The sequence below is a fragment of the Camelus bactrianus genome, chromosome 2 (assembly GCF_048773025.1).
Source record: "Camelus bactrianus isolate YW-2024 breed Bactrian camel chromosome 2, ASM4877302v1, whole genome shotgun sequence".
Taxonomy (NCBI): Eukaryota; Metazoa; Chordata; class Mammalia; order Artiodactyla; family Camelidae; genus Camelus; species Camelus bactrianus.
Window position 1 is genome coordinate 90704904 of NC_133540.1, and position 24408 is coordinate 90729311.

At 36.3% G+C, this 24408-nt stretch overlaps 1 protein-coding gene across 3 annotated transcripts in view; it reads left to right on the plus strand.

The window, feature by feature from the left end:
- Positions 1-24408, plus strand: part of CFAP299 (cilia and flagella associated protein 299) — a 494558-nt gene that overhangs the window by 392942 nt on the left and 77208 nt on the right. For all 3 annotated transcript variants that reach the window (XM_074346047.1, XM_045509525.2, XM_010974046.3), the window contains exon 4: positions 21787-21929. In XM_074346047.1, coding sequence (XP_074202148.1) covers positions 21787-21929 — 143 coding nt within the window. The remainder of the gene's footprint in view (positions 1-21786; positions 21930-24408) is intronic.

The following is a 24408-nucleotide window of genomic DNA, read 5'->3' on the forward strand; positions in this document are numbered from 1 at the left end:
ACCATTTTAGCATCTAATAAATTTATGTTCCTTTTTCTTAAACTGTTTAAAAATATAATATTTCATTTCCCATCATTCCTGAATTGGTTCCTATTGTATGAAAGAAAGAACACAAATCCTTGAATCAGCAAGGACTGGTGCTCGATAATGGTGTTCCAAATAATTTTGCATATCAGAACTGTACTGTGCCCATTCATAATAAATCTAGGCCAAAGCAAGGTTATGGGAGCTGTTTCCAAATAAAGTTTTCACAGAAAACATTTTCAGATTTGTTTTCCTGTGTCAGAACAATGAGCGCAATATGAATGGATTTTTACTCCTCTGATGCTCCAAAGTATTGGTTGTTTAATAATGCTCGTGGACTTTTGAGTCTCCCCAGTAGCTGGCCTCCCATGTTCTGTTAGTTAGGGTGGTCATGAACAGTGATGCAGAATGTGCACAGCACAACTCCAGGGGGCGTCATCCATATTATGGTCTATGATGGTGCCAACTCCCAACGGCAGGAATTATACCCCAAGGGAATTCTTAAATTCTAAATTAAGTCTTATTTTACTACCTTCTATTACATCTCATTGGAAATTATATCCTTTACTTGAAATGGTACATGTACATTGTTGACTAAAATAACTTGAAAGCACATTGGTAAATGAAGGAAAGCAAGGCAAGTACTCACCAAAGATAACGTCATTGATAATTTGGTTTTTAAAAAAAGTGATGAAGATTGTAGCAGCTAGTCACAAAAAATGTTTATACAATTTTCAAAAATACTAAATTTTAAAGTTCTGATTTTTCCTTAATGTAGCTTTAATTTAAAATGCAAAGATTTAAGATTGTTTATTTTAATCTTGACTGTTTAAGTAAACAATAAAACGCTTTTTAATTCATTCCCAAGGCTATAGTTTGTTATCACAAAAGCTGAAGTCCCACTTAGAGAATGTGTTATTCTATTACAGAAATATCTGTTAATGATTAAGTAAATGTTTTTATCAGTTTCTAGTATAGAAATTTTCACTTTACATTTGCATTAGAAGCAAGATAATACATCAAAAAATTTCAAGAACTTTGACATGATTGTTACCATTTAGGGATATCTAGTTTAAAACAAAAACGTGTACTCAGAAAAATCAGGTGTTTCTCTTTTACTTTTGATTTATTTTGCTTTTTTTAATCTTCTAAATCCAAGTATTATAAAAGAGTCTAAATGTGAAATATTCATAACTAGAAAAGAGTACTATACTTTAACTTTTAAAAGTTTATAGTAATTATATTTTCTTAGCCATATATTTTAATTATATTTTACTTTACTCAATCAGTATGTGATTATGCAAACAGATTTTGCAGTATTTACTGAACATAGTAACCAAAAGTAGGTCAAATATTTCAGATAATAAAAGGCACAGTTTATAAGCCCATAAACCTATTTTATGAAGTACTATCATTTTAATTTCAGTGTTCTAGTGAAGACAAATATATTAATGATCTTGAACCTGAAAAATATATTGAATATTGATAATTAAAATCCACACTTGCTTATTTGAGAACTGAGAACCCATGAGACCTTCCTAATACTCATCCCACTTGCCTCCCCAGCTACGTGCTTCATTATTCAGTTATAGCATTCTCAACAGTTCTATGAGGAGAGAGAGAAATACCATGTACTAGACCTACTATGTGCCACATAATGTGTGAGGCAGATGCTTTTATGAAATCAGGAGGGAAGGAGAAGAGACAAAACATAAATGAGACAATTTTTTCACCACTTGATGGTTCCAATAAGCTTGACATTATTGATCAAAAGTATTTTCAAGGATTTTTCTCTATATTTCATACATCCATTCTGATTCTCCCCCAATATTATGACTGCTTGGTTATTGGAGATATTTTAATGAATAAGTAATTTCAAATGCAAGCAAACAGTAGAACCTACCCTGCATGGAAAACTGTTTACCAAAGTAAGCATAGTCTAATGAAGGTAAATGCCTCCTTTGTAGATGTGAAATAACATTTGGTCTCTTTAGCATTAACGTTATTCCTACAATGATACACAGGGCAACTCCATATTAACCTTCTCAGTGACATCCAGGGATTAATTTTTGGCGCAGAGAAGAGTAAGAAATGGAAGCTGGTGAGGAACATCCCAAATTAGTGGTATATTAGAGAGTAGATAGAAGTGATAAGTCTGCAAGTTCACAGGAAGAAGGGGAAAAGGTAAAGCTCTTTTAGTCATTTCAGGTAGGAAATAGTTGCTGTTTGCTAACTGTGTGTGCATCTAAAAAAGCAGAATGCTCAGTTTTTTGGTTTTCTGGTTTTTGCTTTCTCTGTTTTTCCTCAAAGTGATGTATATTCCCAGTTCATTCACATTACCTACCACTCAATAAATATTTTCTGAATGGATGAACTAGTGAGTATTTCTAAGAGTCACTTGTGATTAAAGACACTGGACGATGCCAAGTGAGTGAAAGTTGTTCTGAAGTGATCAGGGGCCAGATATGCAAGAAAGGCATATCCTCATCTGCGAAGTGCCTGCCTATTCATGGGTTGCTATGAGGATTATTTGAGACCACAAGGCCCTTGAGAGAGTGCCAGGCATCAAATAAGCCCTAATGGTTGCTAGTATCATTATGTTGTTACCAGTGCTACAATAACTGATGCTTTATGTGAGGCCAAAGTGTTTTGGAAGCTTTGAATGTTATGACAAAGAATTTTCACTAGTTCAATGGAAAATGCCACTGGTATCTTGATAGGGATTGCATTGAATCTGTAGATTGCTTTGGGTAGTATGGTCATTTTAACAATATTCTTCCAATCCAAGAATACAGAATATCTTCCCTTCTGTTTGTATCATCTTTAATTTCTTTTATCAGTGTCTTACAGTTTTCTGAGTACAGGTCTTTTGCCTCCTTGGCAGGTTTATTCTTAGGTATTTTATTCTTTTTGATGTGATGGTAAATGGGATTGTTTCCTTAATTTCTCTTTCTGGTAGTTTGTTTTTAGCATGTAGAAATGCAATAGATTTCTTTTTTATTTTTTTTAAGATTTTTTTATTGAGTTATAGTCAATGTGTCAAATTTTACAATGTGTCAAATTCCAGTGTAGAGCACAATTTTTCAGTTGTTCCTGAACATACATATATTCATTGTCACATTTTTTTGACCATGAGCTACCACAAGATCTTGTATATATTTCCCTGTGCTATACAGTATAATCTTGTTTATCTATTTCTGTATACCTATTTTGTATCCTGTAACTTTACCAAATTCATTCATAAGCTCTAGTAGTTTTCTGGTGGCATCTTTAGGATTTTCTATGTATAATATCATATCATCTGCATACAGTGACAGTTTTACTTCTTTCTTTCCAATTTGGATCCATTTTATTTCTTTTTCTTCTCTGATTGCTGTGGCTAGGACTTCCAAAACTATGTTGAATAAAAGTGGCGAGAGTGAGCATCCTTGAACTTAGAGGAAATGCTTTCTGCTTTTCACCATTGAGTATGATGTTACCTGTGGGTTTGTCATATATGGCCTTTATTATGTTGAGGTGTGTTCCCTCTAAGCCCACTTTCTAGAGAGTTTTTATCATAAATGAATGATGAATTTTGTCAAAATCATTTTCTGCATTTATTAAAATGATCATGAGTTTTATTCTCCAATTTGTTGATGTGGTGTATCATATTGATTGATTTGTAGATATTGAAAAATCCTTGTATCCCTGGGGTAAATCCCACTTGATTATGGTGCATGATCCTTTCAATATATTTTTAGATTCAGTTTGCTAATGTTGTTGAGGATTTTTGCATCTAGAACAAATAATTATAAAATTTATATGGAAACACAAAAGACCCCAAGTAGACAAAAAATCTTGAGGAAGAACAAAGGTGGAGGAATCACACACCCTTACTTTAAACTATACTACAAAGCTGCAGTACAACCAAAACAGTATAAACAAAAATAAACACATAGGTCAATGAAAGAGAATAGAAAGCCCAGAAATAAACCTATGCACTTACGGTCAGTTAATCTACAGAAGGAGGCAAGAATATACAATGGAGAAAAGGCAGTCTCTTCAGTAAGTGATACTGGGAAAACTGGACTGATACATGTAAAAGAATGAAATTAGAATATTCTCTAACATTAAATACAAAAATAAACTCCAAATGGACTAAAGACCTAAATGTAAGACCAGAAACCATAAAACTCCTAGAGGAAAACATAGGCAGAACATTAATTGACATAACTCATAGCAATATGTTTTGGATCTATCTCCTAAAACAAAGGAAATAAAAGCAAAAATAAACAAATGGGACCTAATTAAAGTTAAAAGCTTTTGTCCAGCAAAGGAAACCATCAACAAAAAGAAATAACAACCTACTGAATGGGAGAAAATATTTGCAAGTGATATGACCAATAGGGGTTAATATACAACCTATATAAACAGCTCATACAACTCAACATCAAAAAAACAAACAATTTGATCTTTAAAATGGCAGAAGAACTAAATAGACATTTTTCCAAAGAGGAAATGCAGATGGCCAACAGGCACATGGAAAGATGCTCATCTCTAATCATGGAAATGCAAATCAAAACCACAATGAGATATCACCTCACACCTGTCAGAATGGCCATCATCAAAAAGAACACAAATAGCAAATGTTGGCGAAGATGAGGAAGAAGGGAACCCTCATACACTGTTGGTGGGAATGTAAATTGGTGCAGCCGCTATGGAAAACAGTATGGAGGTTTTTCAAAAAAACTAAAAATACAACTACCATATGACCTAGGAATTCTACTCCTGGGTATATATCCAAAACAAAAAACAAAAACACTAATTCAAAAAGATACATGCGTAAAATTGAAGTGAATGATAAGAATTACCCTATTTTTTAAATTAGCAAGCTGAGATGGAGAGATTGTTTTTACTAGTACTTATAAAAGGGGAAGAAAGAGCTAAGATTAGAGGTCGCAAATATTTTACCTGCAATTTTCTTTGTGGTTCTTTAAATTCCATTGTAACCAGGTTATTGACTTTTTAGCGTATTTTTAGCATATTGACTGCATGTGTTGCCTTAACATTAGAGAAAATTAGCAGACTCTCATCTGCTGATTTTTTTTAGGTATGTGGACACTTCTGTCTGTCTCAAATGCACAAATTCATCAAAATCTATTTATATCCCTCTCTTCCAATGAGCCTATCTTGATTATCCCAGCCCACAGTGATATGATTCTTCTGAAAATTTAAACTGCTTCTTTGGTATATTGTTCATTTGATGCACATGAGCTGCCTTGAATTATTCAATACTTTTTAGATGGATAAGCATTTTCTTCCAAATTAGTTGTGAACTGCATGGTGGCAAATGTTACACATTATGTTTCTTCATATTCCTCTTATGCTTATACTGTTCTGCCCATTGTAGGTAATTAAGTCATTTGTTAATTGGTCAGCAGTATCACATCCCCATCCTCATCATCATTATCAGCATCATCAGTAGCATTTACTGAGAAAATGACAAGTCCTTCTCTAGAATAGCAAAGAATGTCCTCAAAAATGCTTAACACATATTTTTCTTGCATCATACAAAGGAAAGGAAATATTCTCTCTTGTACTGATGAATTCATGGGCCAGCAGGAGCACAAAAAGGCAGTGTGATCTAATGAAAATTTTAAGGGATTAAAAAAATCAGAGATCTTCTTCCTACCCCTTCAGGCTTCACTAGCAGGCTAACCCTAGGCAGCCCAGGGTTATCTTGGTCATTGCTCTATTTCTTCATCCTGCAAAATTGCCACTATGGCAGTTTCTTTCCTATATATACCACCAGGCTATACTGTGGGTATATTAAAAAAATAGAAAGAAGATAATCCACTTGAAAAGGTAAATTCCTCATTAAAAACCAAATTCTTGTTCACTGTCATCTTAAAATCACGTTCTCAGATAGGAATTTCCAAGGGGATAAATGGTTTTTTAAAAGACATTCTCTGTGGAATTCCTATTTAAACAATCCCCTGAACGTGCTTCAAAGGTAATAAAGGCCCATGCTCTGCTTTGTGGAGCCACACTAGAGTGATTTACTTGCCTTCCTGGCTTATGAGATCTTGAATTGAAGTTCCTGAGAAACATCCAAGAAATGATCGAGGTCCCAGCAAGGAAAACCCAAGCCCACGCTGAAACCTAATTTATCTGAACTGTTACTGTTGTCCCCACTCTAGAGATTGTACTCACTCTACAGATTGCAAAACTGTCTCACATGAGTAGCAGATAACTTAATTTTTGTGCAAGTCATTATGCAAAGACATTGTTTTTAGATGCTTAACTCAGAAAAATTGAAAAAGCTCATCTATTAATCTATTTGCTTTGCTGGTGTTAATAAGTATATTTTTATGAAAACAATGAATTTGCCGTTTCATATTGGAGTGGTCCACATTCAAATTAGTATTTCTTATAATCAAAATATATGACTTGAGCTAGATGGTATATGTTATGTTCTAATCTTCATTAATTAATAAGAAATAGCATCAACTATTTCTGTGGCTATGTCTAGCAAAAAATGTTTGCTATTTTGATGGGCTTAAAATGCCTAAACAAATCATACAGGCAGAAAGGGCTTAGATGACTTGATATTTTAAATTGACGTCAATATAAGTAGACAAGTTGGTGTTTTGTCTTAAAGGTAAATGCTATTGGGTTATTTTGGCATAATTATCATGGTTAAGAACAAAAGTATTTTAAATGGGCAGATAACAAAGATAAACACACATTTATTATTTTTTTAATCTCAAGATCACAATTTTGTATTTGCACATTACCCTTAAACCACATCCTGCATGTTTTGAATTTCAGAGAGTTTAGGATTAAGGGCCGTTCTTTTTATCTAATGCTTATTCTCAGAGTTTGTTTTGATTTTTTTTTTCCTAGCATGATACATAAGAGTTTTAAGTTCTTTAAAGATCCTCTGGACTTATGAGCAAAGGAAGAGGAGGATCAAGATGATCTTATTTTTATTTAATATTTATTAAGCACACAAGTTATTCCAGAATTTTTGGAAAACACTAAGCTAAAATAGCCTCAAAAAATGTCTTTGCCTCTTAGATTTTTAGATTCAGATGTCTAATCATTCCTGTTACTTTCCTTTTACACGTGAGGAAAGTGAGTCACAAAGAGTTTAAGTTACTCATGTATGGCTGCATAGCTAACTAGTGGCAGAACTGCGAGTAGACCCTGATGTTTTCACTCCTGCCCAGTCTAGACTCTTTCTACTGTCCCAAACTGCCACTCGTGACAACTAAATGTTTCCAAGAAGGATAAATATGTACAAATACATTAGAACGTAGGGAGATTAAGGACAAAGGTGGTGTCTTGGTCATCGTGCGCCTAGCACACAGTAACAGTAAACAGTTTATAAACACACATTGAATAATTGAGCTGCTGACCGATGCTCATTTTGCTCTGACATTGGAGTCAGTGCATCATCTTTGACTGAGGTAAGCATCTTAATTGGTGCCTGGCTGTTCAGTTAGCCTCAATTTTGTGGTCTCACTGGCAATAAAGGTCACAAACTCTTCCTGCCTAGAGGGAAATAATCTCTATAGCACTGGTCTTGAAGCTCTTAATGCTCAAAATGATCATACAAAGGTCCCTGTGCAAATAGCATTTTACAAACCCCAAGTTGATGTTCCAACACAGTCCCTGACTGTCCTGTTCTGTAGCCCAGATGAACAGACAAGTCCACACAGGTTCAGATATTTCTATCACAATATACCCCTTAAACAAGATTTTTAGAAACCAAGTAAATAATTAAAATATTACAAAATTAAGCCAGGTCATGTAAGTTATATCTAAGGTAGTATTACACTCATATTTCAGTCTAAATCCAAAAAATATGTATTTGATCCCTGCACAACTAGAACGTGTGTGAGAACAACCTTCCCCAATAGGATGCTAAGATAATAATCGAGGCAAATGGGCACCCTCTTTTAAAATGATGCTTTTGTTCCAAATCCCGTGATGAACTAAACTAAATCACATGAAGGTTGCCTTTTGGTCTGAATTAGATTTTGTCCTAAGTGACCCAAGACACTTGAAATAGATTGAGAGGAACTTCGTGTCTCCTTTTCACCCAACCCCTCTCCTATAAATCTTTGTTTACCAGTCTAACAAGAAAGTGTTGGCAAGAAAACAAGCCAGAATTTCTTTCTAAAGCCAAGAGGAAACTAGCTAATCTATTCGGCCCAGTCTTTCTCAGTGTGTAAGCAAGGAAAAGAGACTGCATGCCCCTAGCTCCTCTGCTAGACGCACATCCTGGAGCCGGACTCATCCCTTCTCCTTGGGGGTGCTATGAGGGAGATGATCGCTGGGGGTGGGAGAGCTGGTGAACTTTGGCTGGATCTTTCTCTAGACAGAAAAAACAAATTACACATAGAAAAGAAGAGGCTGCAGCCTGTTGGGCAATACCCACGGGTTCCTGAGTTCTAATCCCAGCTCTACCACCGCTTATATGAGTGAGCTTGGCCAAGTTATTAACCAGTTCCACCCTAGACACTGGGGAAGGGTTGCCACCTCTTAACTTTTTCACATCACTGTCAGGGTGGTAGAGGGGCAATAGAGTGTAATGGTGAAGAAAATGGGCTCAGGAATCAGACAAACTTGGTTTCCAATTCCAGCTCTGTCACATCGAGCTATAACCTGGGGAAACTACCTCTCTCAAGCCCCACTTTCCTAATCTGTAAAGTGTACTTGTTTAGTAAGTTCGCTGTGAGTACTGGATGAAATAGTGCATGTGAAGTGTTTAGCACAGTTCATGGCCCAGTCTGCACAGTGCATGACCCAGTCTGATTGTCCGGTAAATTTTGAATTTGATAACAATAGCCGAGGCTTGGGTGTGCGCTTAGTGTGGGAAGAGGAGGCCTTTCAGCCACCTGCAATCTAAGACTCAGGGTCACCTCGGGCACCTAAATAACAGTTGCTCCTTCACATAATTCAGCCTAGGGCCTTAGGCTATGACACCGGGTATCGCCAACAAAACCTCCGAATAATCATGAATGTTTATTCGCTTGAAGTTTTCATTTCCTTCAGGCTCTTTGCAGGTGTGGGTAAGAGGATGGGATTTAAGGGTCTGGGGTACTGTTGCTATATCCAGTCTCACTACCTTTTCTTCAACCCTAATGTAGGTTAAATTTCCGTTTACTGCCTAAAACATGACTAAATAGAATTTATGTCTGCTCTGCTCATATTGGTTGCAGCAGCCCTCTAGCCCTGAAGGTTAAGGCAAAGTCCTACACAATTCAGTGGTCCTTTCTGTGCTCTCCTCCATTTTTAGCACAGCACCATCTGCTCAAGCCTCATACGTTCTTCTCTGGGGGACCTTTCAAATTCTTCAGTGATGTCTTTAAATTAAAACTCACAGTAACTTTGTTGCGTGAAACTCCTCAGTGACTTCCTATTGTCTTTAAATCAAATTGAAAGCCATTCTTAGAGCCCACTTAGCCTACAGAATTTAGGTCCTTCTTAATCCCCAAATGTATCTCATGTCATCCCTTCCCTGCACGCTTCTCCATTCTCACTATAATCCAGACACAATGACCTTTCTATCTTTTGAACAAGCCAGGTGATTTCCTGTAAGAGGGCCACTGCACTTGCTGCTCCTTCTGCCTGGAATGTTATTCCCCAGCATCTTCACATGGCTTTCTCATTGTTCAAGTTTCAATTAAAACATGTCCTTCTCAGAAAGGATTGTTTCAACCTCCCTATCTTAAGTATCTATGTCCTTTCCAATTAATATCAACTTCATTGTTCTCACAGCGCAATTTCTCTACCTGCAGTTATTTGTTTACATATTTATGACTCTTCTTTCCCTACTGAAAAGTGATGCACTGAGAGCAGGGACTTTATTTATTATCAGTGTCTGGAGCAATGATTTGCTCATGGACTCTCAATAAACATTCACTAAATGTGAGAATGAATGGTCTGAAATCTTCCTTTAATAGTAGGCTGGTCTCCACCAACTCCCCTTTCTGTATCTCTGAAATGTATTCAGCATTGAATAATAATGTCTAGGACTTTGCTACTTTTATAACTTATCTTTTACATAATCCCTTTTACACTCCATATGGTCACCCTGAATTTCACATTCCAGGTAATGCTACCATCTCCCCTTACTGATTGCTTACTGATTGCTGGGAGGGGCACTATCATCTCTCCTTGGGGGGTTGAAGAGGGAGAGGTGGGACACTTACTAAAGCCTTGGATAGGCTCTGGTTTGCTCCAGAAGGTACTCACTTCCAGGCAGCATTGCTTGGAAGTATCTTTTAGATCATTCACAATCTTGTATAGAAGGAGAAATATGGCAGTTTGAGTTTTCACAATCCCACTGTGTCCTAATTTTTACATAGGGTTGAAGATATCTTCCTAGAGAATGTGTTCATTGTTATAGCAACAATTTACAACTAATCGGAGACATTCTTCCATGCTTGCTGGAATGTAGTCTGGTATATAGGAGAGAGCAAAGACTTGAGTTAGTAAACCTTCATTCAAAGCTCCAGCTTGGCAAATAAGTAGCTGTGAGTCCTTTGGCAAAATATTTAATATTTTTCTTATGTGATTAAAAGATGGAAACAGAAATGCCTGACTTACTTAATAGAAATATAGGCAAAGCCCCTGTCACATAGAGGATTATCAATAAATGGTGACTGTTACACTTCTCACCATCAAAGCATGCAGATGACTTATGCTCATTTTGAGGTTAACATTTGGAAAGTGGGTAGAAGAAAGGTATTTTTATTTTCTCTTTTGTTCATTTTTGCATCTAATCAATAAATATTATTATATGTCTTCTCCATGCTGGACATGAGGCTTGACTGTGGAGGAGCCAAGATACATGACAGCATCCCTGGTCACAAGCAACTTACAGTCTAATATGGGACAAAGCAGTCAAGAGACCAATAAGATACAGTTTAGAGAAAAGCTAAGAAATGGAATCTGCGGGGACACTGCACAGGGGTGAGAAGATTCATCCACAAAGTCCTCCAAAAAAATGAGTTCTAAGAATAAGAGAAATACCCAGATGGTAAAGAAGTTCATTCCAGATTTCTGTGTAGTGAAGTCGTCTGTCTTCTTCATTAGACTGTGAACTCCATGAGGTCAGGGTCTTATTTTGTTCAATATTGTGTCTTCAGAACCTAAGACAGCACGCAGTACACACTGGTCTCTCATTAAGTATATGTGAATGAGCCCCTCTAAAGCATAGTATGATTTACCCTATTCAGAAGGCTATATTAAAAGATACTGATGAGTTTTTTTAACACAGAGTTGTAGAGAGACAATGAAAAGACTTTCTGAAGTTGACAGAATCCAGTCTATAATGAGAATGATAAATAATTTACTTCACATTCATAGTCAATGAATTTTAAAGCCTCACTATATAGTAAGTTCAGAGATCAATTTATAGTTTCTCCTCAGTAAGGAAGTGGTTTTAATCCATAATGTCTTCTTAATTGATGAAACTCTATTCTGGCTTTGTCATATCCTCACTGTCAGGATGCTGTTATCCCACTGAGATGACTACATTCTGTCAGCCTCTCCTATTTCTCATCTCTTAGTCTTTGATTGCGTCTGAAGCCCTTTGGTCCAAACCAATACACCCTGCAAAATGCTAAATGCTTAGTGGTTTGCTAAAGAGAATCCCCATTCAATGTTGTCATTTTTCTGTTAGGTTCAAGATTGTCTCTTATTCTCCTAAGCAATTGTATTTCCCCTGCAAGATGGACGTTCCATCCATGTTGATGGTGGAAAGGAAATAAAAATCCCTTTGTTCATAAGAATCACCTTGTTTTTGGAATCTGAACTGAAAGCAGAACCTCCCTTTCTGCCTTCTACCCCGACAAGCATAGCATAGGCTTCACAGTAAAATGTTTGGGTACAAACCCCAGCATTATCACCAACTATTCCTCGTACCTTTGTTTAGTTGCTTCAGAGCCTCTTCCGTTCTTCTCTCCACCTTACTTTCTACCTAGAGTAGAGAAGGGATTCTGCTTCTGTGGGAGTACATGCATGGTATCTGGGTTCTAGCCCCAGCTGGGTTTGGCCAGTGTGAGGCTCCTCCTTCTGTGAGATTACCTGCAGCTATCTCTGTCGCTTGACATCAAGTATCTGCTCTTCTCCAGGCTGCTCTCAGTCTGTAATCCCTCTCTCCCTTTGGGTTCTGATTAATTCTCCCACTTGAGGGTGAGGAAAAGCCAGTGGCAGGAATGGTTTCAATACTCATAGCCCTGGCTTCATGCAGTGTCCTAAGCGGTGTCCCTACACACCATCTGTTAATCCCTGTGTAAATAAATAAACGTTGCCATTGTTGCCTGTTGGAATTCTGAGTGACACACTAACCATACGAGCCTTGGCCTTAGCACCTCCTCTTGCTTTAGTTTTCTTATCTATAAAATAGGATTAATAATAGCACCTACATTGTGGGCCTTGTGTTAGGATTACATGAGACAAAATTTGGCACATAGTAAACACTCTCCAAAAATTAGCTCTTAGCACTATTATTATTTTGTTGCCTGGTGACACTTACTGTGAAGCATGATTAAATAAATAGCACCCTGACAAATTATCTTGTTAAACTTTGTTTAATCACCTCAAATCCAAAACCATGTTGGTTATACACCTTCTTTGAACCAAGATCCAGGGGAAATATTAAGCATACAAAGTTAAATAAAGATACAGTCTCCAGCCTGCATGGACCTCAAACACTACATTATAAAGTAGGAAGTGCAAAAAGAAAAGTATTTTAAAAACTGTTATGGGAGCTCTGGTGACAAGCAGAGGAAATGCCCAGGATTCTTCTATTTTCAGAGAGAAAATCATTGAATGTGAGAAAAAAAAGGTATTATTGAAAGTCTGAGGAAAGAAGATATGAAAAAAATTGGAAGTGTGGTGTGGAAGAGAGGAAGAACTTATCATAGACAATTATGCAAGTGCTGTGGGTCCAAAGGAGTTTATGGTCATTAATATTTATGAGACCAGTCATTATAGTTTTATTTTTCTCTAGCCAAACTCAGTCATTGCTATGCAAAAACAATAAAAGGAAAGTTGGGTTGAAACAGTATTTCAGTTTTTTCAATGAGCATAACAGGATGTGTGCAAGGAATTTGAAGGGCTATGCGGTGAGCAGTTATGATACTGCACCATGGAATCTTAGCTTGATAGGAGGAAAGTGAGTACATAAAGAGGGTAATAAACAGTGAAACGTAGTGGTTTAATGAATTAGCAGCTCTAAAGGATTTTTGAACTGGGGCTTCCAATGTATGTGAGCTAGAAAGATAGGAGATGAAGGTCAGAGAGCAGTATGTTTGGAAACAAGACTTTGAGGATCATGTGTTTAAAGAAAGAGTAGACATTCACTGCAGAAAATTTAGAAAATATGCTATAGGAAAACATGTATACTACATGCATACACATTTGTGTGTATGGGTGTGTTTCTTAAGTTATTACTTTCCATTATCCACCTATCACTGTACCAATGACATCAGATGTGATTATTATTTAATAATTATAACTTGATATCTAAATGCAAGTTTTGCTGTTTAGCCTTCCTTTTCAAAATTATTTCAGATAGTCTTAGCCGCTGTCATCAAAGCAAAATTTTAAGTAATCAAAAGTACCCCATTGGTAATTTGCCTAAAATTTTAATACACTTATTTTATAATAATAAATTTCCTTCAGCAATATAGCCTCTTCATTTACTTTTTATGTTATTTTAGAAAAATTTTTCATAAAAAAATGTTTGGAGGAATGTTATAATTTTTAAAAAGCATAATGCAAGTAAAGATTGCATGCAAAGTAGCTAGTAGATTATTTATTGCTGAGTAAAACCAATCAATTTTTGTACAGATATTTTGTATTGGATCAACTTACTGAGCTATCTTAGAAATTTTTCAGCTAGCTATCTTGGATTTTCTAAGTAAACTATCAGTTTATATGTAAAATATGATTTTTTTTCTCCTTTCCAGTATTTCAGCATATATATTACTTTTAATATTATTTTCATTTACTAAGGTTTCCAAAACATTTTGGATAACAGTGAGATCAGACATTCTTAAGTTATTCTTATCCTCACTGGTGATGCAAAAAAGAACCTTGTCAAATACGGATATTTTTGTAAACTGAGAGAGAAAAAAATAATAAAGTCAATGATTCCCTTCAGAAATCAAATTGAATCTCCAACTGTCAAAAAGTGAGCAAAACTCTTATGTTATTTATAGTAAACCCTTAACAGATTGCAAAAAAAAATGGCCACCATTCTCCACTTTGTCCTTTATCCGTGCAGTGATATCCATCCATCCTTTGCAATGATACTTTGCAACTCCTCTCATCAAGAGAAGAAGTCACTCTGCCTGCCTCTTGAATCTGAGCTAGCCTCTGACCTGCTCTGGGCAACATTATGTGGAAGTAAAACTCTGCTGGTTCTGAAAATAAGCCTCTAACAGGGAGGACGAAAAGCTGTCTTCAACATAACCCTGAGAATTGTGTGACTAGTGAAAAGATATTTTTAAGTGCCACTGAATAAGAAAATAATTTCAAAATAATTATCAGCATTACAATTTTCAGAAAATAACTTGTTTCAGAGAAATTTATACTGACAGACTTTTGAAATGTTAGAAAACAATTGTTTGTCAGAACTTAGACTCCATTTGCAAAATGGTTTCTTTTCCAAAACAAAAGAAGATTCCCTAAAACTAATGATTCATAAAAGCATTCCAGAGTCTTAAAATTCTAAGAGATAAAATTTTTTTCTTCATTTGTCTTTATCAGGGGGCATGCTGACAGTCTCAGGGGGGATTACAAGAACTTAGCTTGTCTGACGGCTCTCAGACCCTGAAATGGATGTTTCTGTTTTTGTGCAGCCACATACTGCTTAGCATGCTTTTTTTAAAACTGCCTTTGGCTTCACTGTTGAAAAAGTCCCGTTTCGATGTATCAGGTTTATGTCTCCTCATTAGGGCTTGGCAAGAAAAATCAGGCAACACATGTACTCAACTCATAAGAAGTTTATGAATTTGTATTTTTATCCACTTCTGGGAAAAGACAAGCAGTCAAAGATCCAAATGATATATTAATGGTCTAAATTGTACTTTAATTCATCTTTTCCCAACACATCAGACATAATGAGGACCTAAGCATTCCAGAAGTCTTTTCAACTAACACTGGTTCACACTTGAGGTCACAGACCATCTCAGTAAAGTCTCAACTGCCACATGCTCCTTGGTGTCTGAGCCCCCACTTCAGTATCAGGAATACTTGTATCTTGATATTTATCAATAGCTTGTCCTTCTGTTTTTCATTGTTGTTGTTTACTTAAACAAAAATTTGTGTTTTCTGCTTAGGTTGCAAATAAATATAGACTATTATTCATGGTTGCAAATGAATATCATTTGATTTAATGATATACTTGGTGAAACCTTGACTTTTTTTCTAGAAAGGATTCAAGGGTTTTATATAAGGACAATGAGCATTTCGGAATTTTTCCTTTTATAAACATAACATCATCATTTAAAAGAGCCCTTAGATATAAAGTATAGTTTTCATGTGTCTTTTGGGAAATTAACTGTGATTAAAAAGTTATTAGAATCATATATTATATGATTCTATTTATATGAATAAAAATAGAAAAGGAAAATCTATAGAAATACAAAGTAGGTTAGTGGTTGCCTGGGGCTGGGGGTGGGAACAGGGGTGACTGAAAATGGGCACAAGGGATGTTTAGGGGGGTAATAAAAATATTCTCAAATTAAATTATGTTACACAGCTCTACAAATTTACTAAAAGTCATTGAATTGTACACTTAAAACTTTAGGATGAATTTTATGTTATGTAAACTATACCTCAATAAACCTGTTTTTTTTTAAAGGAAATTTTATTAGAGAAATGGAAAACAATTATTTATAACATTGTCCAATTACTATTGAAATGATAGAGGGCTCCAAATGAGAAAGCTTTCAGTTACTAAAGTAGATCACACTCAGGCTGAAATAAACCTAATTCTTCAGAAGGGCTCCATTAACCTACTATGCCCATTCTGGATACCAGAATCATGACTCTATTGTCAATTAGGTCCATCCTGTATAATGCCTGGAAGGACTGCTTAAATTTTAACTTTAAAATACATCCAAAGTTTTAACTGAGGATGCCTAACTTAACAAAGGAACTGAACCAGGCCCTGCAACCTAGTCATTATTACACACACTTAGGCAATGAAATTCTGATATGATTATTCCATTTCCTTTATCCCTAAGGAACTGATAAAACCCTGAACATAATATAACTACAATAGTAACAGTAACAGTAAAATGTTTTAAAGCAATAGATAATATTTACTAAGTGTTTACCATGTACTCAGCAATGTATGTGCTTAGCAAAAATAGTCTTAATTCACACAGCAACTCTAAGAGGCAGGTGTTATGACTATTTCATAATAGAAGAAACTGAATCCTAAAAAAGGATAACTAACTTACCAGTGTCGCAGAGTACGCAGGTGATAGGGCCAGCATTTGGATCCAGGTCTGTGTGTTCATTGTGTGGTGGTTAGGAACATGGGCTTCATGGGAAGCCGCCCTGGCTGTGAGGGTGTGAAGGTGTGAGTGTGGGTGCCTGCCCCATTCTCTAGATACATGCTCTTAGGGAGTTTCTCAAACTCTCACACCTCCAACTCCTACATTTATAAAGTGAGGATATTAATGCTATCCAGCCATTATATGTAAGTAAGTAAGATGATAAAAAGTTCCTAATACTTTGCTCAGAACATTGTGTCTTCTTAATAAATGGTAGCTAGTAGTATTAATGGTAAGAGTAATTAGTATTCACTTTGGAGGAAAATACACTTTTTTCTGAATGGATATATTAAATTAATTAATCAAGAGTGTTTGCTTCATTCTGATTCTCTAACTATCTCTCACCTCTTCTATCTCACTATTTTTTCTATAAACCTATACTATGCTTTTGTAATTATGTGTTTCTAAAGTTAAATGTTGAGTTGTCAATAAGAAAAAAATAAACAACCCAATCCAAAAATGGGCAGAAGACCTAAACAAGCAATTCTCCAAGGAAGACATACAAAAATGATCAATAGGCACATGAAAAAATGCTCAATATCACTAATTATCAGAGAAATGCAAATCAAAACTACAATGAGGTATCACCTCACACCAGTTAGAATGGCCATCATTCAAAAATCCACAAATGACGAATGCTGGAGAGGCTATGGAGAAAAGGGAACCCTCCGACACTGCTGGTGGGAGTGCAGTTTGGTGCAGCCACTGTGGAAAACAGTATGGAGATTCCTCAAAAGACTAGGAAGAGACTTAACCATATGACCCAGGAATCCCACTTCTGGGCATATATCCAGAAGTAGCCCTACTTCAGGATGACACCTGCACCCCAATGTTCATAGCAGCATTATTTACAATAGCCAAGACATGGAAACAGCCTAAATATCCATCAACAGTTGACTGGATAAAGAAGAGGTGGTATATTTATACAACGGAATACTACTCAGCCATAAAAACTGACAGCATAATGCCATTTGCAGCAACATGGATGCTCCTGGAGAATGTCATTCTAAGTGAAGTAAGCCAGAAAGAGAAAGAAAAATACCATATGAGATCGCTCATATGTGGAATCTAAAAAAAAAAAAGCATAAACACATAACAGAAATAGACTCACAGACATAGAATATAAACTTGTGGTTGCCAAGGGGGCGGGGGGTGGGAAGAGATAGACTGGGATTTCAAAATTGTAGAATAGATAAACAAGATTATACTATATAGCACAGGGAAATATATACAAGATCTTATGGTAGCTCACAGAGAAAAAAAATGTGACAATGGATATACACATGTTCACATATAACTGAAAAATTGTGCTCTACACTGGAATTTGACACTTTGTAAAATGATTATAAATCAATAAAAAAATGTAAAAAAAATGTTGAGTTGTGATTTCCTGACTATTACCAATTACTATGCATCAATAGTTCTAAGATTTTTTAAATGATTTCATAAAGCATGTTGTTAATTGGGAAAATGTTTCATTTTAGCAATTTTTATTTCACTCAAAGTTTTTTTTAAATATACTTTTACACATATGGAGCCATACTTGGAAAGACATGAGTAAATGAATTTGCTCTGTACAGATTTGTGTGAAAACAGCTCCTTATGATTTTTTCTAGGTTTAAAATGATAGAAATTTTACTTGAACATTTTGTTTCCATTGAAAAATAAAAGAAATCGTAACTACAATGATCACCAGAATTCCCATTAAGAAAGAAACAACATTTGCATGTTGCTTACAAACTCGGTGAATAGGGCAGAAGGTTAGGCTTGAAGAGAACCTGAACGTGAACTAAGCAGTTCCTTGCACAAGAAAAGGAGGAGATTTCGTTTCTTCTGAGGCCTTTCTCTCTGGCTTGCAGGTGGCCCCTCTCACTGTGTCCTCACATGGTCTTTCCTCCATGCACACAAACCCCTGATGTCTCTCTGTGTGTCCAAATTTCCTCCCCTTATAAAGTCTGATTGGATTAGGACCTACCCTAATGGGCTCATTGTAACATAATTGCCTCTTTAGAGTCCCTATGTCTAACGCATTCTCTGAGATATAGGGGTTAGGGTTTCAATATCTGGATTCTGAGGGGTTACAGTTCAGCCCATAATATTATCATTACATTTGTGTATTTTGTTTGTCCTACCTCTTCCATATTTTTCCTCTCCCTCCTTGCCTTCTGTTTCATTGATCGATCACTTGTCCTCATTTTATTGTTTCCTCTTATAATTTAAAGATGATTTACACTATCTCCTGTAGTGACCCTTTATTTATACATACATAGCTATCAAATTCTAAAATCAATCAACATAGCTGCCCTCATTCTAAAAAATTTAGACATTCCAACTTTAATTATAATTCCTTCCAAACATACATGTTAATGTTAATAAAAACAAATATGATTTAGACATACTATTCTTTTTATTACAGAGGATATTATTTCATACATTCAGTATGTGTTTATATTTACCTATGTATTTATTATATTCTATCCTATTCTTTATCTCTTCTATTCTTTCTTATCATTCTATTTTTTAGCTCTAACCTTCCAGCTGGGGTCACTTTCTTTTGCCTGAAGTACATCCTACAGAATTTATTTGGGCAAGAGTCTGTTGTTAGCCAAGTCTCTCATTTTGGGGGGGGTCTGAAAATATCTACATTTTGCTCAGTACAAAAGTGTTTTCTCTGGATGTATAATTCTGGAATGATGCTTTTTTCTGGATACATTAAAAGGTTTTTATCCTTTTTTGTTTGTCTGTTTCTCAGCTTTATGTTGTGGCAATAAGTCCTGTTAGTCTATCTGAAAGGCTGGGTTTGGTTTCCTGTCACTCCCACCCCCACATGGTCATGAAACCCTTGCTGAGATTCCTTGAGGTTGGGCAAATGTCTTCAAGACAAAGATGACTTTAGGGTTCTGCTTTCCTCTCTGGGGTTCTGCTTTCCTCTCTGTGCTCCTGCTTTCACTTAGTTTTTGGACTCTGAGTATTCATCATTTTCTTGCCAGTGCATCAATGCATGTACAAGTTGTTTTTTTGATTTTCTCCACAATTTTCATTTGTTTTCAGAAAGGGAGTCAGTTAAAATATCTGGTATGCCATTCTGCTGGAAAAATTAGGCTGGTCCATCTCTCATTTAAAGAAAGAGAGACAGAAACAGATGAAAAGAGAGACAGAAACAGATGAAAACAGAGACAAGAGAGAGGCAGAGGAGCTTTCTTTTGTAAGTAGAGTTCCATTTTGAAAATAGAGGATTTACTTTGGAACTTTTTTCCCTCTCTCTGTCCCTGCATGGCTTGCCTAACATCAGTAGCAGCCTTGATGGAATAAAGATTACAAGCACCTTTCGGACTGCATATGAAATATTGATAGCTCATGATAGCTCATGGACTAGTTTAAGGAAGGGTAGCAATGCTAGTTATTGGTGAGGGTCTCAAGAAGTCTGAGTTACTATCCCTTTAGTTTTTTGTGCTGTAAAAACTATAAACTAACTAACTAAAAGCATGGAGAAATCTATAAATTTAACTGGGATTATGTAGGGGAGTGAGAGGGACTAAAGACTGAGTCTATATAAAATTGAGCACAGAAATAGCAATGCACGTTAATTCCTCCAGCCATATCTATGGGAAATATCACTAATCCATCACAACACTCCTTCTCCCTGAGCTTAGAAAGTACCTCAGAATCCTTTTTAGCGCAGTATTCTCAGCACGCAGTGCCTTACCAGAGTAGTCTAGAAGATGAAACATCAGCAGAATAACAAATACTTGTAAATTGTGTCTCCATTCTTCCATTTTTCAGTTGGCGTATTGTTAGTATATTTTTGTAAGTGTAGCAGGGAAAATAAGTATTTCAGTTTTCTAACTTCACCCTTTTGGAGGCTCTCCTATCTAAGATAACCCATATTAGTGTTTCCTGTAATTGACTATACAGTGACCCAACAAGTAACAATCCAGTGATTGCTTGAGAGGAAAAGGAAGGCTTGTATACAGGTTCTTCCAGATTTAGAACTTTGCTGTGAAATTCTACACTTTGATCTAGATTTGGAAACGAATACATTAAGAGCTTTTCCAATTACAAGTAGGGTCCCCCCCCCCCCCCCGTTTTTTCCTTCCCTCTAGAGCTAAGGATCCATGTCTATTGGCTTGACAGGGGAGTGACTATAGTTCCTCATTTGTATCACATTGTTTCCACTTCAGGGCTTTTTTACTAGCTGTCTCTTTTGCCTGGTAGACTGCTATTCTAGATCTTAACATGGCTTCCCTCTTCTCAGCCTTCAAGTCTTAGCTTAAGTGTGATCTCCGCAAGATATTTTCTGATCACTCTGCCTAAAGTAGCCTTCACTGCCACCAACTCCTTCTCTAGCCAACCATTTTCTGTATCTGCTTTATGACATTTATCCCTCACTGTAAGTATTGTTTTCTTTTCATGTCTGTTGTCTGTCTCCACTTAGCTCAACATAACTTCTGAGAGATCAGGACCTTTAGTGTTTATCACTGTATCTTTGGCACCTACAACAATGTCTACATGCAGTAGCTGCTCAATGATATTTGTGGGGAAATTAAAACTTTATAGTTTTGACCTATGGAATTAATTTTTTTAAAGAAATTTTAATTTGTAAAGAGATTTTAAATTTGTAAAGTCATTTTTTGACTCTTATGATAATAAAAAGAAGGGACCCAACTTCTGTCTATAACAGAAACTATATAGGTGTTCAAATGGAAAAGGAATGTAGTGATTGGAAGGACAAACACGTAACCCTGGGTTTTCATCCAGGTTTTTCAGTTTACTGAAGGTTGTATGTGAGACACTCAACCTCTCTGTTCCTCAGATTTTTAATTTACAAAATGATGACAAAGAGAAGACAATGGGGTTGAAGAAAAAGTAAATAAATGAATGTATTATAAACACTGAAAATAACGTCTGCCTTTAGGAAGATGTCTATGAATTATTTATTGATATTGTTATATAAAATTATTATAAGTACACATTATATGCATGTTGAATTAGCTTTTCACAAATTTTCTCATCTGTCAGGAGAAAATAATAGTACTACTTCATAGGATCGTTGTAAGGATGAAATGTAAAGCACTTAGAACAGGATGTGGCACAGGTATCACTCAATAACTATAGCTTTTATTACTATATAAAATTTACTCAAATGACTTGTATTCATTTACTCTCTCCTTTCTCCGTTTTTCTGTGTTGCCAGTCCGTGATCTTTATTCGTGACAGAAATTCTCATGGGCAGGAGGTGTCAGGATACATCGACTATGCCCACAGGCTAAAGACTGAAGATTTTGAAGTCTACTTTAGTGGGAAAAAAAGACTTCTTCCAAGACCCACGGATATGAGGTAAATTGTACACATTTCTCACGCCTTCAATGAGAACAAGCTCCTCGGATGTAAAGATAAAAGATTTTTATTTTATGTTCTGCATTGTACCTGGAATGCTCATGTATATGCAGGAGGAAAGTGGTAAGAGTGGTTTAGATTTTAAAAAATGTATGTTTTAAGACGGAGAATGAACATAGATGCATTTTTTTCCATGAACAGCCTGAGGAAGGGAACTCTTCAGAGATGAGATAAGTAAATTCTCCTTAACATTCCTTTTAAATGATAAGTAGAACCTAAAAATTGCTAATCTCATAAGGCTCTTGCACCACTTGGGACTCCGTCTAGAAGCCTTAGGAGCAGTCCATCCAGCACATTCTCCTCTCCCTTTTTTTTTGGCCACCAACCGAAGTCTGGGCTTCTGACTGGCTCACCCTCATTTACTCTCATCACTGGCCTGTTCTGGGATCCCCTCCACCCACAGTAGTCTTTTTATTATTGACCCCTACCCTTTCCTTTGGCGCCTTTATCCCATCACATAGGATCTACTCTACCATGTCAGTTCAACCTAGATGCAGAACAAATCATTTAATTTCCCTCTTGCAATCATCCCTGCTGCCCACGTCTTTTTGTGCTTTGGTTGTAATCTGTCCTGCTTGCCCTTAAGAGTAGGTTGACCCAGTCACCCTCTTCCTGCATCTAGGACTGGACCCCCGGGCACTGCTGAAGGAAATTTTAGGAAATTTCACAAAGTTGGCTGCTACTAATAATTAATGGTCTCCAAATTCAACCAGGACCTTTGTGGCCCTGAGACACCCATTTATGTGCTTTTTATCAGACTTTAATTTCACCCCTCAACACACACACACAAAATATTCTGGAGCTTCACCACTCCCTCAAAATCGTTGTTCTCAACTGCTGACCCTGACTCCTGTCCATATACAATTTACCTCACATTTCACAGAGAACGTGGGGTCTAAACATGGGAACCACCACCAGTCTGTCTGTCTGTCCACCGAAATCAGCTTCCTCATTAGCCAGTGCCCCACTCAGAGTGCCTTCTGATTATTTCCAGTCACAGGTCCATTCTGGCAGCTGTTGGTCCCGGGCCTGCCATCTACATCAGGACATGTCTGCTCCTAACCCTTGAAACACCACCGTGCTGCCTTGTACCTCAGCCCACCTCTCAGGGGCCAGTTTGCTGTAAACTTGTACATATTCTTCCAACACAGCAAAGCATAGGCTTCCTTAACAACCATGAGGGAATATGTCCTGAGAGTGACTCGGGCTTTTCTGGTGACATTTCTGAAATAAAATAAATCTGACCCCAGGTGACTTTACTCTCTACCTGTATAAACAATTTTTTTCTTTAAAAAATTGTTCATTTTTATTAAGTAAAATGTTCCTTTATACATGCATAACTCTCACAATATTTTTCCAGATTCAGAAAGGAAAGGACTCCTTGTCTTGTTTAGAGCTAATTCAACTTGTTTTTATCTTTTTCACCCCTCTTTCCACTGAAGCCATACTTCATTTATTGTTCTCTCTGTTTTCATAGATTCTCAAACTGACCCTCTCAACTGTCTCCTTTATCTTTCCTCTAAACATGCTGAAATCATTTCTATATTAATGAAAAGAAATCCTCTTTGAATTCCAATTTTTGACCTACCTCTCTTACTGTTTCCAGCTAAACTCCTCAAAATAACAAGTGTCTTCAATTCTCACTTCTCCTGTAGGTGCTAACTCATTGTAATTAGCCCTCTGCCACCATTACACAAATGAAACGACTCCCGCTGAAATCACCAGTGACTGCCAGTTTCAAAACCCTGTAGATTTTCAGTTCTTACTTATCTTCTCTACGTTATGTGATTAGTGTTGATTAATTCTTTCTTCTCAAAATTATTCAACTACTCTAACCTGTTATTCTCAGGTTGGACTCTCCCCTTGTTTATTTCATGCACGTTGGCAGTCACCAGAATTCATCCTTGGACTTCTTTTCTTACCATATGCATTCTCTTGGGTGATTAGATCATTTTTTCCGGAGTGAACTTGTCTTTGAAATTACAACCCTAGCACAGATCTCTTCTTTATTTAAGATTCAACTGTCCTATTGCTCACTTCAGACAACTATTTGGGTATCCCATTAGCATCTAAAACTTAGTTTCAATATTAAACTCATTGTAATGTGTGAAACCTGCTGTTGCTTCTGTGACCCCTTTCTTGGCTAAGAGCATCACCTTGGCAACCCAAGGCAAAATCCATGTTATCCTAGACCTCTTCCTCTCCATCACCCCTATAACTAATAATTTACTAAAAATGCTAGATTCTGTTACCTTAACAGCTTTTTTTATGTTAAAGCAAATACAAAATTTGTCATTCCACCTGTAAACACTTCAGTATGAATGTTTATCTGATAACGTTTTCAAAGAAACTATCATGACATCATCATACCTAACAAAATAATTCCTTAATGTCATCTAATACTTGGTCCTTGTTCATA